The 17867-nt window shown below is 54.8% G+C and overlaps 1 protein-coding gene and 1 long non-coding RNA gene across 9 annotated transcripts; one reads left to right on the forward strand and one right to left on the reverse strand.

Moving 5' to 3' along the window:
- Positions 1-613: 613 nt before the first annotated feature.
- Positions 614-5514, reverse strand: LOC125130142 (uncharacterized). The gene is made up of 2 exons (XR_007135646.1): positions 5320-5514; positions 614-1303 (listed from the first exon to the last, which is right to left on the reverse strand). It is a non-coding gene; the product is annotated as an uncharacterized LOC125130142 (long non-coding RNA).
- A 777-nt stretch (positions 5515-6291) lies between these two features.
- ZNF7 (zinc finger protein 7) lies at positions 6292-16880 on the forward strand. Of its 8 annotated transcripts, none has more exons than XM_047785536.1 (6): positions 6593-6658; positions 7790-7989; positions 8090-8134; positions 8833-8959; positions 13521-13637; positions 14903-16880. In XM_047785536.1, exons 2-6 carry the CDS (start codon positions 7936-7938, stop codon positions 16669-16671), a joined length of 2112 nt encoding a protein of 703 aa, XP_047641492.1. In that variant the 5' UTR covers positions 6593-6658; positions 7790-7935; the 3' UTR covers positions 16672-16880. The 8 variants fall into 8 exon arrangements, with proteins under 8 accessions (XP_047641499.1, XP_047641492.1, XP_047641493.1 ...); XM_047785537.1 differs by having other exon boundaries at positions 7869-7989; XM_047785538.1 differs by lacking the exon at positions 6593-6658 and adding an exon at positions 6665-6939 and having other exon boundaries at positions 7869-7989.
- The last annotated feature ends 987 nt before the right edge of the window (positions 16881-17867 follow it).

Below are 17867 nucleotides of genomic sequence, written 5' to 3' on the forward strand. Positions count from 1 at the left end.
GGATCCAGCTTTGCCACAGCTGCAGCTTAGCTCACAACAGCTGCTCAGATCTGATCACTGGCCCGGAGCTGCATGTGCCATACGGTGGCCAAAAAGGAAAAAAAAGTTTAAAAAGGAACATCACTTCCAATACCGCTGCCCACTGCCCTCCCCCCAAAAAAACACCACCAGGAAGGCAAGGGTCTTTCCCTGCAGAGTCCTGCACTTAGTGCACGGGGCTCCCACTCCCCTGTTCGCTCATTTCCCGGGAGGGCAAGACTGGTGGGTGAGAAGAGAACATGGGTTCCGTTCTTCAAAACTGAGTACTTTCTGTCTTTTGTCCGATTCAAACACCACACGCGAGGAGACATTTAAGAAGGAAAACCTTCTTTCCTGATTCAAAACGAAGCGTCACCACACCCTGAGAGTCATGAGGACGCCTCGTTCTGGTTCCCCTTAGGGAAGACTGGGGCGCTCAGAGCCCCTCCCAGGGCAGCTCCCCCAGCGCCCCCGGGGCCGCCTGCCCAGGCGGCATCTCCATCTACCAGCACCGACCAACGGAAACAGAACAGCAGCCACTGCAGTCATGCTACATTTTCTATTAGCCACATTAAAAGACAAAGGCAAAAAGGACTACATTTAATAATATATTTTATTTACCTTAACACATCTAAAACATAATTTCCAGAGGCAATCAATATAAAATTATTAGAAAGATATTTGACATTTTTTTCAACAACGTCTTTGAAATCAGGTGTTTCTTGTGCACATTCGCACATCGCAGTTGGGACAGGCTGAGGCCACTGTGCTGGATGGTGCAGAGCCAGAGCAGACGGGCTCCCTGGCCTCTCCCTCGAGGGCTATTCTCTTTCCACTCCCTGCTCCCTGCCAGTGGGAGCAGTCAGCAATCCCCTTGTTCCCCAAGAGTTAAAACAAGGGGTAAATCAGCAGGTTTCTGCCCCAAACGTCTCCGAGTGGAGGCTTCGACCTGACTGAGATTATTGGCAACCCCAGGGCCAGGTAACCCAGATGTCTACACGACAGGCGGGATGTCATCAGCTCCCACCCGGAGCAGCAGTTGCCTCCACCCATCTCTGACTTTGCTCTGCACTGTGGCAGGGTCGAGGCCCCTCAGGCTGTGCCCGAGGCCCTCCTGAGCCCACCGGGGCCTGAGGGTGGCGGGCAGGACACAGACCTGAAGCCAAACCCCATCTTGCAGATGCTGCCAAGCAGTTCACAGTGCCTTCCCAAGTCCGTGGTCTTCTGTAGGCTCCCTGGGAGTCCGTTCAGGGCATCCTCTGTGAGCTAAGGGGTCTGGGTGGCCCTAAGGGCGGGGAGAAGATCACGTGGCATTAGACCTTGACTCAACATTAGAACAAGGAGCCCCTCAGCCTGCCAGACGCTGGCACCTACCCACCCTCTTCTCCAGCCCAGTGTCACACCTGGGCCTGTGCGCATCCATTTTATTAGTTAACATATATTAACTTCACTTACTGCCTGAAACAAAACCTTCCAAAATCACTCTATAATCCTTGATAAAATTAGAAATTATGAGGAGTTCCCTGGTGGCCTGGTGGTTAAAGGATCCCGCATTGTCACTGCTATGGCTCTGGTGACTTCTATGGCACAGGTTAGATCCCTGGCCTGGGACCTTCTACGTGCTGTAGGCATGGCCAAAAAAATTACAAATGACAAGCATTCGGCAACATTCTCGTTCTCCTGATAGAACGATCTGACAGATGTGATTTTTCTGATGTACAAAATGGAGGGTAATTGTTCAGTAAACACGGATGTACATTGATTATGTGGCCTTTCAGGGAAGGGTCACACACGCTCTTCTTGGGTATCTGTGATGCTCCCCCAGGACTGACACATTTTCCCCGGCACACTCGCCTTCAGCCTGCCCCCAAGAGCTGTTATGAGAGCCAGAAGGACCTGTGGGTAAGAGGGGTGGGCCACGCTCAGACCCTACAGCACCTTAACCGGCTCGGGGACCAGGCCTAGGGGAAGGCCTTCCAGGTAGGAGCCCTTGGGGCAGCGGAGGTGAACTCCACGTCCCGGCTGCGCATCCAGACTGGACCTGTGGGGCCACTGGAGGACTCCGCACCCGTGGGAGGATATAGCCCTGCCCCCAGAGCACCTACAGGGGCTCAGCCGAGACGGGCTCCTGCTGCAGGAGGCCTCACAAGAACGACTGAGAGGGTCATGGGTCTGGAGGACGCGAGGAGGAGGGGAGAAGGGGGGCGACGACGGGGGGCGGAGGTCGCCAAGGGGTGAGGGGCTGAGACCCACCTTCGCCTGCCGTAAGACACACCTGTGTGCCTCACCTGCCATCCCTGGACTTTCTGAGCAGCTGCCCAGAGAGACCGGACCCAGACACAGCCCCAGGGTCCTGCAGCACAGCTGTCCTGCCACTGGCACTCGCCTGAAAGCCAGGCCCGCTTCACCCATGAAGAGAGCAGGACAGAGTGCAAAAGGGGAGAGGCCCGATGCTCCCCCCAGCGCTGGAAGGCTTCGGCTTGCACTGCCTCCCCCGAGGCCCTAGCAGCACAAGGGACAACCCAGCCCCTAAGAAGCCTCCTTCTCCCGCTGGTGGAGAACAGGCTGCAGAGGAGGCCCACTCCCAGGCCTGCTGCGGGGGGCGGGGGACAGGGCCTCCCACCCTCCCTGGCATCAGGAGCTTCGCGGTGAGCGCGCCTGCCCACTTCAGCCATATTTTTTCACATTTGGATTTCATCCTGGCCAAGCTGGAATCCCCATTCTGAATGAAGGAAACTGTTGTTTTTTTAGGGCCGCACCCGCAGCATGTGGAGGGTCCCAGGCTAGGGGTCCGTTCGGAGCTGCAGCTGCCGGCCTACACCTCAGCCACAGCAATGCTGGATCCGAGCCGCATCTGTGACCTACACCACAGCTCATGGTGTTGGGGAGATGGCTCGGATCGTCCGTGTCGGAAAATGAGACACATGAGCACGGGGAGGTCTCGACAAGGCGCTTTCCTTCTGCAGAAGGGCGCGGGGGCTCAAAAAGCGCGCCAAGAAGACCCTCCCTGTTTCTCCCTAATGCAGGCGACGGACCTGCCCCCTTCCCATGGGTCGGGTCAGGGCGCACTTTCTTCTCGGTGGGCTCATCTGAAACAAATTGTTACCAGGAGAAGAGGGAAAGAGGAGGGGGTCGCAGGAGGGCGGTTCAGCTGAAAGGGGAGCAAAATGGAGTCACAAAAGATTTCCTTCAAAGGAAAACACATTACTTTCCACGATGGCAACGCAGGACCCTTAACCCACTGAGCGAGGCCAGGGATTGAACCTGCAACCTCGTGGTTCCTAGTCGGATTCGTTTCTGCTGCGCCATGAGGGGAACTCCAGGAAATTGTTTCATTTCCGGAAATCCTGTTTTTCACCTTTTATCTCTTTTCGAGATAAATAAGTTTGCTGAGCCAGAGCATCACTGGCCTTTCAGACATGTTTTTATTGTGCGCGGCCCTCCTTGAGCACAGGAGAGATGCAGGGACTCAGGTCTGAGCAGAAGGAAGTCGAGTGCTGGACAGGAGTCAGCTGGGAGCAGGTGGTGACAAGACCTCTCTGCGCAGGCCATAGGCCTGTCACCAGGAGCCCTGCCACCTGCCTCCTCAGGCCCCCTTGGCACCTACTTTTGGCCCTTCCTTGCTTTTAGGCTCAGGATCCTGAGCCCCTGACCTGTTCAGGTAAAACCCTGGGGAGCTCAGGACTGCTTCTGTTCGGGGCTCTGTTTCCTCCCGCCACCTTTAGAGCCCTGGCTAGATCCAAAGACACCCACAAAGACAGCAAACAATCCTCAGAGGCAGGCTTTGATCCAAAACAACCAATCCCGAGCCGACACTCCTGACTTCTCCCTTATCAGACTCGCATACCACACCAGCGTCCCCCGCCCTGAATCACCCCAGGGGCAGGTATTGGACAGCTAGAGACCACTGCTACAGCACAGCCTGCTGAGATTATTCAAATGATAGGACACCAAGCTTTCTCAGCGGACCTGCCCGCCTCGCCCATTCCTTCCCATGTAAACCCCAATAAAGGCTCTGGGCTTCGCTTTCCTCCCTGCTTTTGCCTCCTGGCCAACCTGGTGCTTCACTGTGCCGCCCTGCGGGGTGTGTCCTGCCTTCTGTTCCTAGAGACCTGTGGGTACACGTGTCTTCCTTCATTTCCGAGTCTGCGTGAACTACCATCCCCTGAAGAACACAAACCACAGGTACGTTTTCACACATAGATTGCTGACGCCCAAGCACAGCGGTGGCCTTCAGAGGGGCTCTCTGTTCCAGTTCATTCAAAGTGTTACTGCCCTAGGAGTTCCTGTTGTGGCGCAGTGGTTAACGAATCCGACTAGGAACCATGAGGTTGCGGGTTCGGTCCCTGCCCTTGCTCAGTGGGTTAACGATCCGGCATTGCCGTGAGCTGTGGTGTAGTTTGCAGACGCGGCTCGGATCCCGCGTTGCTGTGGCTCTGGCATAGGCCGGTGGCTACAGCTCTGATTCGACCCCTAGCCTGGGAACCTCCATATGCCGTGGGAGTGGCCCAAAGAAATAGCAAAAAGACAAAAAACAAAACAAAAACAAAAAAACAAAGTGTTACTGCCCTAGGGCACTGTCTAGGAAGCCGAAAGTGGCCTAGGAAATTTATCTCTTTGAAAACTCATATTTATTTTATTTTATTTTATCTTGGCTGTGCCTGTGGCATGCAGAGGTTCCAGGGCCAGGGATCAAACCACACCAAAGACCTGAGCCGCTGCAGTGACAACACCAGGGGGCTCTTCAAAAATGATTTTTAAATTGGCTTGGGATATCTTGGAATCCCAATTTCAGGCTGGAAATAGCCCCAAAACAACCTGAGTTGGTCCAGAGAAGGGGCGCTGTGACCTACTGGGGACCCATGAAGGCCCCTGTCTTTCAGTAGCCTGTTTGCACAGCAGGTCCAAGGCTCAGCGAGGATTATGGGACCGGGAGGTGGAGACCCCAGCATGGCCTACAGTGGATAGAATCCATTTCCTCCATCCCCACCCCTAGGCCCCCAGGACCTGCACGCCCTCACACTGCCCACGTGTCCACTGGGTGGACACTCTGGGCCTGGCTCTGTCCTCAGAGTCTGCAGGCTCCTGCTCTTGCTCCCTGTGTCATCCTGGGAGTGCCCCCCTTCCCTTGAGAGGACCAGGCTGGGGTCCAGGTTTGCAGGAAGACCTCTGGGTGAAAGGCTCCCGCAGGTCAGAACCACTAGGGTGCACAGTGTACCCGCAAGCCCTTGGCTGGGGCTTAGGACCTGGAGGGCAGCTGGGAAGCAGGCATGTCCCTCTCCTTTCCCACTGTCCACTCACGCGTCTTTGCACAGATGCTCTCTGCGTGCGACCAGGGAGGATGCAGGGGGACAGGAGAGTTGCACTGAGCTGCCGAGGAGCAGGGTAGGAAGCGGCAGCACAGGACCACGGGGAGAGGAGGTGGACCTGAGAGCCTGTTGGTCGAATGGGAGCTACGGCTGCCGGCCTACGCCATAGCCACAGAGACACCAGATCCTTAATCCACTGAGCCAGGCCAGGGGTGGAAACGGCAACCTCATGGTTCCTGGTCGGATTGTTTCCGCTGCCCCACGACGGGAACTCCTGTTGGCTTTTCCTTTCAACCTCCCGCAGACGGCCTTTCGGGAGCTGACGCCGCCACTTTCTTCCTCTAGCTGGCTCTGGATCTCACCGGACTCTGAGAGGGACCTCGGGATTTGGATCATCAACCAGTAGGGTGTCAGGGTCTTGGCTGCGCACACTTTCTGTCCCGCCACCCCCGCCTCCAGGGGCGTGCAGTGTGAACGAGGGTCAGGCCGGGCACAGAGCCAGGCCGCAGCTGCAGACCAGCATTCCAAGGCCCGGAACCGGAGGGGAAGCTGAGGCCCCCAAAGACGCAGGCAGCGCCCTCCTCAAGGCTGCAGGGAGCTGGGCTGCTGAGAGGGAGGCTCCGGTCAGTCCCAAGGAAGCTGAGGTGACCGCTGCCCCCACATACAGCACAGAGAGTGGGTTGGAAGAACTCCCAGAACAGACGGCTCCGGGGTCCACAAGAAGCTGGGGATGGGTGGGGCGCAGGGAGGAAAAAGTCTGACCTGACCTCAGGGCGCGCCACCCTTGGCCTGGGATCCTACACCATCCAGTATCTCCGCAGGTCCTGAGCTGTCCTGCCCCGAACCCCGCGATGAAGCCGTTCCCCCTGTCCCCCTCCACCCGGGGCACAGCCTGGGTAGGGGCGTCTCTGCAGTCCTGGGCCCAGCGGGTGCTTCAGCAAACCCAGACATAGATCCAATAAGGGGACCAAGGCCCTCGGACTGGTGACCCGAGTTGCGCTGGACTGACCCGGACGACCCTCTCGCCCGCGGGCCGCGTCGCCTGGGTCTGCTCCTCCACCTCCGCTCCTGGGCCTCGGCTCCGGTCCACCGCCCGCCTCGCTTTGACCCCGCCCCTTACCGGGCTACGGCCCCGCCCTCTCGGAGCTGCGTCCTTTCCCGCGACCTGGCCCCGCCCCTGCTCTGGCTCCCGGGAGGCGTGGCTGGGAACCACCGAGTCGCCCGAGCCTCCGAGCTGCCCAGAACGGCCGGAAGTTGTGCGAGAGAGCGGGCGCCCGAGGCCCGTTTCCGGCGTCGTCGCGCTCGTAGAGCCTCGGGCGGCCCTGGGGAGGGTGAGTCGGTGCGACGGACGTGGGTGAGGGTCCGGGCGGCCCACGTGCTCCACGCCCGCGGGCGGGGTGGCTGCTGGAGGGCCCCGCGCCGTCCCGCCTCCGACACTGCGGGCCTTTCGCTCTGCGGGCCTGTCCGCAAAGAAGCACGGGTCGCGCGGGCGTCTTGCAGAGTCCGTGGGCGACTGGCAGGGCGGTGGTCGAGCCTTGGCCGAGGCCGGTGGAGGCGGAAGGTGGAGTCCCGCGGATCCGGCCTCGCGGCAGCCTCGTCACCTTCCCGCCAGGTCTCGGCGTGCTCCAGGGGGCTCTCAGCTTCTTCCTGCACAACCACCCCTCTCTAGGACCTTTTTATTCCGCCCCTCGAAGACCTAGTGGCAAAACGGCTGTGCCGTGGGTGGGGTAGGCTGTTTACCTTTTCAGAATTCCGGCTGCTGCTCGAGGCCTGTATTTCTCTGCAAGGGACCCAGAATCCAGCACTGGCAGCCACAGGTCTCCTGGCCAGGCCGAGATGGGCACCCACCTGGCAGTGGTCACTGCTGACTAGGTCACCCTCGCTGTGCTCACGGCCTGGGGTTTCTGCCCTCAAGTCAGTTTTGTTTGTTTGTTTTGGGGTTCTTTTGGACGTGGTGACCAGCAGCTTGAGGTGGGGATCTCAGTTCCCAGACCAGGGGTTAAGCATGGGCCACAGTGCTAACCACTAGGGCACTAGGGCACTCCCCCTCAAGCCACTTTTTGAGCCAAACGCTCACCTAGGAACCCCGCTTTTCATTCTGACCTCCCTGGGGAGAGGCCAAGTTGTTGGGTGGGGGCAGCCTCTTTGTCCTCCTGGTTCTTGTCCTTCCTGCTTCCTCTTGATGCCTGTGATCCAGCCCCCCCCCCCCCCCCCCCCCCGCCCCGGCTCATTAGCCCTCTTCCTTCCTGCCTCATGCCCTTTGCATGTGCCGTTCCTGCTGCCCTAAGTGGCCTTTTCATCTCCATTATCTTGGCTGCATTAGTGCCAAGGGAGGTGACCCATCAGACGAAGTTGGAGTTTCCAAGTTTAAATGCTTTCAGGGCTCCTTGTACTTCAGTGCTGTTATCACAGGTGTAACTTGGTGTTTGGTGCAGTGGTCATTTAAGTCTTTCCTCCACTAGACTGTTTCGTGAGGGCAGAGTCCTTCTTCACTGCTTAGTTGAGCACCTGGTACCCGTGCCCCCCCCTTTCGTGTTTCAGAGTGATTTGCACTCTGCGCAAACTCTGAAAGGTGAATGAAGCTTCGAGGGGCAGATAATCAAGTGCCATGGCTGCTTTGGCCCTGCCTCACATCCCTGCCAGAGAACACCTGGGGTTGGAGGTAAAGGATGTGAGAAGGCAGTACCCCCAAGATTAGCCTGGAAATTAGGGCTTGGGGCCTCCAGCACCCTGACCTCTGACCCTTTCATAACTGCCCACAGGTCTCTCGTCCAGGACACGTGGAAGCCCGCCCACCGAGCCTCATGGTAGGAGTCTGACTTCCCTGTTCTCTCGCTTATCCAGTGAGGGCCCTTACGTCCTCTGGGCACCCCTGCCCTCTGGGCCTGGGCCTAGGCCTTCCCTTGGCCCCTTGCGTGGCCCTTTCCAAGCTCAGGCTTGCCCATCACCAAGGCAGTGGGCAAGCCGCTGCCCACACTGGGCCCCACCTGAGGCTCTTGGGGGAGGGCTGTAGGTTACCTGGGTCTGTGTCCCTCTTTTCCTTTATACTGTCTCTCCCTTGATTTTATTATTTACTTATTTGGCTACAGCATGTGGAACTTTCTGGGGCAGGGATCGCCACGGCAGTGACCTGAGCCACAGCAGTGACATGCCAGATCCTTAACTATTGACCCACCAGGAGCTACCGTCCCCCCTTTTTTCTTTTCCAGCCACACCCATGGCATATGGAAGTTCCTGGGCCAGGGATGGAATCTGAGTTGCAGCTGGGACCTACACCACAGCTACGGCAACACCAGATACTCAACTCACTGTGCCCACTGGGGATGGAGCCTGCACTGCCACAGAGATGCCAGATCTCCCACCCACTGACTCACCAGGCAACCCTGCTTGCCTTGATTTGAGAGCCAAAGTGGCCTGGTGATTGTCTCACCCAAACTTGTGCTGCGTGTGCCAGGATGGAGCTGGCACCCAGAAGTCCTTGGGGAACTGGTGTGTGTCCTTTCAGGAGGCTGTGACATTTGGCGATGTGGCCGTGCACTTCTCGCGGGAGGAGTGGCAGTGCCTGGACCCTGGCCAGAGGGCCCTCTACAAGGAGGTGATGCTTGAGAACCACAGCAGTGTGGCCGGACTAGGTGAGCCTTCATCTGGACACCCCTACCCGTATGTCATCAGTTAGCATCCACCTAGCCAGTCCTCGGTTGGAGGCTGTGGGCCCTTGAGTCTTTGTGGTTCAGAGGCTGACCCCAGGAGAAGCCAGGGTGAGCCGGGCAGCCTCTGAGCTTTGCGCATGTCACATGATTCAACTCTCAGTGCAGGAGGACTTCTGGGAACTAACCAAGCCACCTTTTTTGTGAGCTAACAGATTAATTTGTTGTAAGAAGTAATGGCAAACTTGGACTGGCTTAAACAACAAAAGGGCAGTTACTGGCTCAAGGGATCCGAGGAAATGGTTGTACAGCTGAAGTCAGGGCGGCAGTGATACCCCAGGGACGGCTACGTGGAGGCTGTTATGGCTTCCCCCACCCCTCCTGCTCTGCCCACTGTCTTCCTCTCCTGTCCCCGACACCATAAGTGGGCACTCTGGTGAGCCTCCTGTCTGTCTCTTTGTGCTCTGCACCTTGGATCGCACCGCTGTGAGAAGGTGTGTGATCCCTGCTGTGCTGGCCCCACATGGTCTCTAGTCCCATCACACATGATGGGAGAGGTGAGAGAGCATTGGGCTAGGGGACTAGAGTGGCCTGGGCACGGCAGAGTGGTCAGCCAGGTGCCTCAGCCATTTGGACCGGGCCTGTCCCCCTCTGTCCCGACAGGAGCACACGGTGAGGCTCTTGTAGTTGGAGCCTGCGCTTCTCCAATGCCAGATGAGCCTGAGCATCTTTCCAGTCCTGTTAGAGTTGGGAAAAGCCAGATGTCATCAGTGAAGTGTCTGCTCAGAGCCTTGGCCTGTTACTGGGGTTACTGGGCCTTTCTGATTTGAGTGCGTTTATTATTTCTTGTGTTAGCTTTCATTGAACCCAAGATGCTGCATGCTATAAAACATCATTTTAGGTACCATTCGGAGGTTAGGTGCTGATGATTCTACTGCCACATGATTTTTTTTTCTTATTCCTTAAGTTTTTTTTTTTTTTTTTTTTTTAAACAGCTGCACCTGCAGCATATGGAAGTTCCAGGCTAGGGGTTGAGTTGGAGCTGCAGCTGAGGCCTACACCACGGCCATAGCAATGCTGGATCCAAGCCACATCTATGACCTACACTGCAGTTTAAGCAACGCTGAATCCTTAACTCACTGAGCGAGGCTGGGGATCAAACCGACATCCTCGTGGATACAATGTCAGGTTCTTAACCTGCTGAGGCCACAGCGGGAACTGAGTTTTTTCTTTTATACTTTTTTTTTTTTTTTTTGGCTTTGCCCAAGGCTTGTGGAAGTTCCTGGGCCGGGGTTTGAACCTGTGCATCAGCAATGACATTGCTAGATCTCAAACCACTGGGACATCAGGGAACTCCTATCTTATACTTTTTAAGAGTGCTCCAGACGTATTTAGAGAAGGGGTACCATGTGTCACTGAACTAGAAAGGGAAAGACACGGACCAAGCAGGCTTGGGCATTATGTCCCCTCCTGACCTCTGCGCCTGTGCTTTCTGGGTTGAGGAGAGCCTGAGCAATGCTGCCTTTCTTTTTTTTTGGCTACATCCATGGCACATGGAAGTTCCTGGGTCAGGGATGGAACTTGCACCACAGCAGTGACTCAAGCTGCTGCGGTGACAACACCAGATACTTAACCCACTGCACCAACAGGGAACTCCATGCATTTCTCAAGTGTTGCTAGGTTTTCACTTTGCTGCTGGTATGTAGCAGCCATTTCTTTTGGGTGGATCTTGCTGACAGACCACATGGCTCCCACGCTATGCCATCCTCCTGTCTTGGCCCTTGTGCACATAGCTGCTGATTTACCAGTGACTGAATTGCAGTCACTGCTTTGGAAACAGTCTGCTTTACGTCTCTGAAGACTGGTTTTTACTTGGTCACTCCATATGAGTAGCTGTGGCCCAGCCTTCCTATGCACAGGCTTCATGGCAGGTTACAGCACCATGTGGCTGCGGACAGCAGGGCCCCAATTGTGACCCATGTTCAGCACAAGCTCTTTAGGTCCATCTTAGGGTGATGGGGTGTGGTGAGACTGCACAGAGCTGTGCTTCAGAAATATCCTTCCCAGTCTTTGCTTGCTAACTTTGTGAGGTCAGGTTTAATGTAATTAAAGTCATTTGGTTTTTGCCTTATGGGTTGTACTCTGAAGTTTTATTTTATGTATTTAATTGTTTGAGGTTTTTTTTTTTTTTTAAGAGCCACACCCAAGGCATATGGAAGTTCCCAGGCTAGGGGTCCAATCAGAGTTGCAGCTGCCAGCCACAGCCACGCCAGATCAGAGTCTCATCTGTGGCCTAGACTGCAGCTCATGGCAGTGTCAGATCCTTAACCTGCTGATTGATGCTAGGGATTGAACCCATGTCCTCATGGATGCCAGTTGGGTTTGTTACTGCTGAGCCCCAATGGGAACTCCTCTAGTTTGACTTTTTTTGCATACAAGTGTCATGAAGTGTGCAGGGAAGCTTTAGCTATTGTTTTTAATTTCTGGAAGATTTATATGGAAGGAATTCATTGAACCTTTGAGCTTTGGGTTGAACTCACTTAAAACCACCTGGGCCTTGGGCCCCTTGGGGAAGGAAGTTCTTTCACTAGCATTTCATTTCCTTAATGCTTGAGAGTCTGTCAAGCTTACAGATTGTCCCCTGTGCCAATTTTGTCATTTCTAGTTTTTGTGCAAATTGGTCTATTCATTCAGATTTTCAGGTTTTTTAAGCATGTATTAGTTCATAATACTCTTTTTTTTTTTTGTCTTTTGTCTTTTGTCTCTTTTGTTGTTGTTGTTGTTGCTATTTCTTGGGCTGCTCCCACGGCATATGGAGGTTCCCAGGCTTGGGGTCCAATCGGAGCTGTAGCCACCGGCCTATGCCGAGCCACAGCAACGCGGGATCCGAGCCGTGTCTGCAACCTACACCACAGCTCACGGCAACGCCGGATCCTTAACCCACTGAGCAAGGGCAGGGACCGAACCCGCAACCTCATGGTTCCTAGTCGGATTCGTTAACCACTGCGCCACGACGGGAACTCCATACTCTTCATTTTTAATCTCTATCATGTTTGTATTTGTGTCCTCATTTATTTTTTGGCAGCATCTTTGCACTTTGTTGCTCTTGATAGGCTTTGCTATAAGCCTTTTCAAAGGAACCAGTTGGGAGTTCCAAGGGGGTTACTGAATCTTGGCCACTTTTGTTTTTCTTGCTTTTTGTTTATTTCAGTTTGCTGTGTTGTTTTGTTCCCAGCACCTTGAATTTAGTATTTACTTCTTTTGTGTTTGTCAGTCTCGTTTCTGGCATAAGTAAGTATATTTAGGGGCGTGGAATGTGATTTCTAAAGTACTGCTGCAGAGGCGTCCCGCAAGTTTTGACTCAGAGTAAATGTAGTTGCTACTTAGTGATTTGTTATTTAGTTTTCAGGTAGCTAATCTTTTTGAGCTGCCTATTGTGATTGCCTTCAGTTCCAGTTGCCTTCAGCTTGGGCACAGGCTGTGGTTTTATTCTGTGGCCTGTGCTATGACCCCCTGCGTGGCTCGCCCAAGGATGGTTCTCTGTGGGCATCGCACATGTGCTGGGCAAGAATCCATGTTTCCTGGGGGTTTTTTCGTTTTGTTTTGTTTTGTTGGTCTTTTTGTCTTTTGGGGCCATACCCACAGCATGTAAGTTTCCAGGCTAGGGGTCCAATTGGAGCCGTAGCCACTGGGCTACGCCAGAGCCATGGCAATGCAGGATCCGAGCTGAGTCTATGACCTACACCATAGCTCCTGGCAACACCGAATCCTTAACCCACTAAGCAAGGCCAGGGATTTAACCTGCGTTCTCTTGGATGCTAGCCAGCTTCACTAACCGCTGAGCCATGATGGGAACTCCCTGTGTTTCCTGTTGAATGGGGGGTCCTGCCCTCCCCTGAGGCCTTGGACCTGGACTCTCTCTGCTTGCCCTTCACTCCCATGGCTAGAAACCTGAGGGCTTGGCCAGCCCTTGGGTGGGCTGGGAGCGTGACACAGGGCACCCCATGGCATGGGGGCTGGTGACCCAGAAGGCCTCTGCCCCTCCCCATCTGCTGAGGCCCCCAGGCTTTTGTGTGAGGACTCGAGACTGGGGCTACTGCACCTTGGACTGCACACCTTCTCATTTAAAATCCATCTTGTCTGTTTGTTGTCTGTTGGTTTGTTGTTGTTTGTCCATCACCCCTGCCTCTTTGAGGTCCTGGACTAGAGGAACAGAGGGACTGCCTGTCTCTGCTAGGGAAGCTCTTCCTGGGGTAAACCTGGCCTGTCCTCTGCAGACTTTTTGGTGACAAGGCTCCCTGGGGACCCTGGTCCTGCTGTGGACCGAGACAGAGAGAGGCTGGGAGTCTAGACATTCCTCTCTCTCTGGCCTCAGGAGCTGGACAGACAGAGGGCCACCATGCCCCTGGCCCAGACACTCACCCCCTGATGCTCCCTTTAGAGGCTCTGCCTGTGCCCCTGTTGCCCTCCCCCTTTGCTCCTGGAAACCAAGGGGCTGAGCCCCCAGCCGCACTCCCAGTCACGTGTCTCCTCTGCCACCCCACAGCAGGATTCCTGGTCTTCAAGCCTGAGCTCATCTCCCGGCTGGAACAAGGGCAGGAGCCATGGGTCCTCGACCTGCAAGGAACAGAGGGGAGAGAGGCACCCAGGCCCTCCAGGACAGGTGAGGCTCAGGCCTGTAGCACAGAGGCCTCCAGGGAACCCATGCCAGGCAAGGGCTGTAGGGGCAGGAGGCCTGCTGGGCTGCCTGGGCCGCTGTGGCGTGGCCTCAGGAGAGACTGAACTCTGGAAAAGCAAGGACACAGAGCCTGTTATTGTGACAAAAGCAGTTTGCTTTTGAGTCACATTTTGTTCGGTTTGTGATTTTACTACTACTATGATTAAGCACAAGAACAAGCGTGTGCCCCCAGGGGCAGCTTTAAGCCTCGCTCCCACAGCCATCCCTGAACAGTTACTGCCTCCGTCAGCAGCTCCCTCCAGCATTTCTTGGGGTCCTGGGTGACCCCTACCTCTCAGATCAGGCTCCAAGACTGTGTCAGTGTCCTGGGGCTGCTGTAACAAACTAGAAGCTTAAAACAACAGAGATGTACTGTTTGTCAGTTCTGAAGGCCAGACATCCAAAGTCTAGGTGCAAGCAGGATGTGTCCCCTCTGAAACCTGTAGTGAGGGTCCGTCATGCTGCTCCCATTACTTGGTGGCCCCAGGTATTAACTTGGTTGGTGGCCACATCACCAAGCTTCCATGTGGAGGGGAGATAGTGTAGGCAGACCCTCGAGAAACGTGCAACAAGCGGGAGTCAATGTGGCCGGTGGGTGTGGCCTCCTGGAAGCTGAGGGGCAGACTAGCAAGAGGCCGGGTCAGCTGGAAGATGCAGAGTCAGGCCTGGGGTCCTGCTCAGATCACCGCCCACTGGAGAGCCCGATGCCCAGCCCTCTTGGGCTCAGCCTCTGGGTGCCCCCTGGCAGCCCTTGTACCTTATTTTTCTAGTTACCTAACATCCCTCTGTTCACAGTTTTCAGTCTGTCTTTCCTCCTTAGTCTCCTTCCTCTGGAATCAGGAGCCTCTGATCTCTCAGCCAAACCCTGCCTCTTGCTGGGTTTGACCGCCAACCCCGTCAGGCACACTTCTTTGTGGATTTTTCTCTTGTACTAGTTCCCCATAAAGTAACATACTCACTGTGTGGGAAGGTGGCTTTTTGCACTCTGCAAGTACAAAGTAGCCGAATGAATGTGTGAAATAGAAAAATATGTATGAAAGCAAATTTGAGCTCTGTCAAAGGTATTGACTTCTCGTGTCATCTTTTATGTGCTCAGTGCAGCCTGTCCTGGGAGGGAGCTCAGTTCAGGGGTGGTATGCACCCTTCACCCCCAGTCTGTCCTTTTTCTTAGCACAGGGAATAAGGAGCAGTTTATTTCCTGTTTGTTTCAGATTCTATGATTGGGAGTAACAGTCAGCAGGCCTGTGAGGATGTGGACATTCTGAAGCCAGATTCGCGGGTGGCTATGGTCAAACTACTCCCCCAGGACTTTCCTCAGAGTCCTTGCTTTGGAGCCACCTCTGATTTGGAGGTCTGGTCTGAGAGTCAGCCAGGCTTCCTCTTCCAGGGAAACTGTCCAAACACAGGGATTTTGGCTCCCAAGGGCAAGGCCAAGGGACGTGGTGAGCAAGGGAGCAACAGCCGCCTGGGTTGTCAGCTTGATAAAAGTCAGGGGTGGTCCCGAAGGTGTGATGTGTGTGGCAAGAGGTTCAGATCTAATTCAGATGTTGCTCTGCATGAGGAAACGAATGCACAGAAGAAACCTAACAGATGTCAAGAGTGCCAGAAAAAATTACCTGATTGCTTACAGGGGAGACATCAAAGTACCTTCCATGCAGAGAAGCCATATGAATGTGAAGAATGTGGGAAAGTCTTCAGGTTGTGCTCACAGCTTCATCAGCATCAGAGAATCCACACAGGAGAGAAGCCATTTAAATGCATCGAGTGTGGAAAAGCCTTCCGCCTGAGTTCAAAACTTATTCAGCATCAAAGAATTCACACAGGAGAGAAGCCCTACAGGTGCGAAGAATGTGGGAAAGCCTTTGGCCAGAGCTCCAGCCTCATCCACCATCAGAGGGTCCACACAGGGGAGAGGCCCTACCCCTGCCGCGAATGTGGGAAGGCCTTTAGCCAGCAGTCTCAGCTGGTCAGGCACCAGAGGACTCACACAGGAGAGAGGCCCTACCCCTGCCTCGAGTGTGGGAAGGCCTTCAGCCAGAGCTCAACCCTAGCTCAGCACCAGCGGATGCATGCTGGGGAGAAGCTTGAGCTGCCAAAAAATCCAGATAGTCCCATCCCAGTTGCACATCAGAGGACCCATGCTATGGAGAAACCCTTCAAGTGTGATGAGTGTGGGAAGGCCTTCAGATGGGTCTCCCGCCTGAGTCAGCATCAGCTGACTCACACTGGAGAGAAACCATACAAATGCAACAAGTGTTCAAAGGCCTTTGGCTGTAGCTCACGGCTTATTCGCCACCAGAGAACTCACACTGGAGAAAAACCGTTTAAGTGTGATGAGTGTGGGAAAGGCTTTGTGCAGGGCTCACACCTAATTCAGCACCAGAGGATTCACACCGGAGAGAAACCCTATGAGTGCAGCGACTGTGGAAAGGCCTTTAGTCAGAGCTCAAGCCTCATTTACCATCAGAGGATCCATAAGGGGGAGAAGCCCTACGAGTGCCTCGAATGTGGAAAAGCCTTCAGTATGAGCACACAGCTCACAATACATCAGAGGGTGCACACAGGGGAGAGGCCCTATAAGTGTAGTGAATGTGGGAAGGCCTTCAGTCAAAACTCCACCCTCTTCCAACACCAGATAATTCATGCTGGGGTGAAACCCTATGGATGCAGCGAGTGTGGAAAAGCCTTTAGCCGGAGCTCGTACCTGATTGAGCATCAGAGGATACACACTCGAGCCCAGTGGAACCATGAGTATGGGAATGCCCTGGAAGGTTCCACCCATGTGAGCCGGAGGAAAGTCAGTACTGTAAAGAAACTGCATAAGTGTAACGAGTGTGAAAAGATATTCAGATGGCGCTCGCATCTAATTATACACCAGAGAACTCACACTGGAGAGAAACCTTACAAATGTAACGAATGTGGCAAAGCTTTTAATCGGAGCTCAAGGCTTACTCAGCATCAGAAAATCCATACGGGGTAGCACTTAATCTTATGTGTATAAATGTGAGTAAACCTACAGCCTTAACTTATTTTCCATGGGGCCATTTGTACTGACACTTTAGAATGTTGGGAAAGATTCAGAATTGCTCTGCTAAGAAAGGGAATGTCCAGATCCATACAAAGTTCTGTGTCCTTGCTGGCATGTTTGACCTTATCCCTTTTAATAAAGCCCGTGCCCTCACATCAGGATGCCCATGTGTAGCGTATTGAGTTCAGAGGGAAGACCCTGGGTCTTACAGACAAGGAAGAGGCATGAGAAAAGCCCTGTGGGCCCCACCAGATACATGGATTGAAAGAAGTTACCCAAAATGTCTTGCTTAAGCACCAGTGACCCAGACTGGCTTCAGCAGTAGGGCTGTCCTAGGGCAGGCCCCCAGGAGGGGCGCCTGACTTCCCTCTTCCTCTCTCACCTCCTCATCCTGTATCAGAGCAGCCCAGGGATGGAGCCACCCATGAACCAAGGGCCCTGCCACAGCCCCTGGGTCTGGGGATGGTACCCTCCATCAATCCAGAGCCCAGCTGCCTGCCTGAGAGCTGCGTTAAGGGTAGCCACCCTTGGGTCACACCACCCCCTTGCCCCTGCTGAGAGCCCAGGCCCGCCCTCAGCTCTGCAGGAGCCTCACATCAGGATGGCTGGAGGACCCACTGGAGGCCGGGATTTGTGTTTGTTGCTGCTGACCTGACTTCCTCAAAACTCCAGCCACACAGACCGCCAGAACAGGGAGGCCTGCAAGTGGACACAGAACCTCTGTCCTTTCACAGAAGCCTTGGGAAGTGGAGCCAGCTGCATGGCCACGCCAAGGTAGAGAGCCCACTGGCCGAGCAACAGCTTTCACGTCAGTGGAGCAAGCCCACTGTGTCATGAGCTGGCAGGGCCGGAAACTGCCCCTTCCCCAGGTTCTGTCTGCTTATGGGCCCTGGGGAGAGCAGCCAGGGGCCCCAGCCACCTTGGTGCACACAGAACGCTGCTCTGGTCGATCTGACCCACAGGCGGGGACCACTGACTGTCCCATGGAGCATCCATTTAAGGCCTCCCAGCCGCAGGATGAGGCTGACCAGTAGCATTGACTCCAGCCTTGCCCCAGGTTCCTGGACTCACCACTGCCTCTTGGGACCAGAGTACTTAACGGGGACAGCCTATTGCCCTTTGGTGTCCTTGCCAGTAGTCACAGGGGC

This window comes from Phacochoerus africanus, chromosome 6, assembly GCF_016906955.1.
Source record: "Phacochoerus africanus isolate WHEZ1 chromosome 6, ROS_Pafr_v1, whole genome shotgun sequence".
Classification (NCBI taxonomy): domain Eukaryota; kingdom Metazoa; phylum Chordata; class Mammalia; order Artiodactyla; family Suidae; genus Phacochoerus; species Phacochoerus africanus.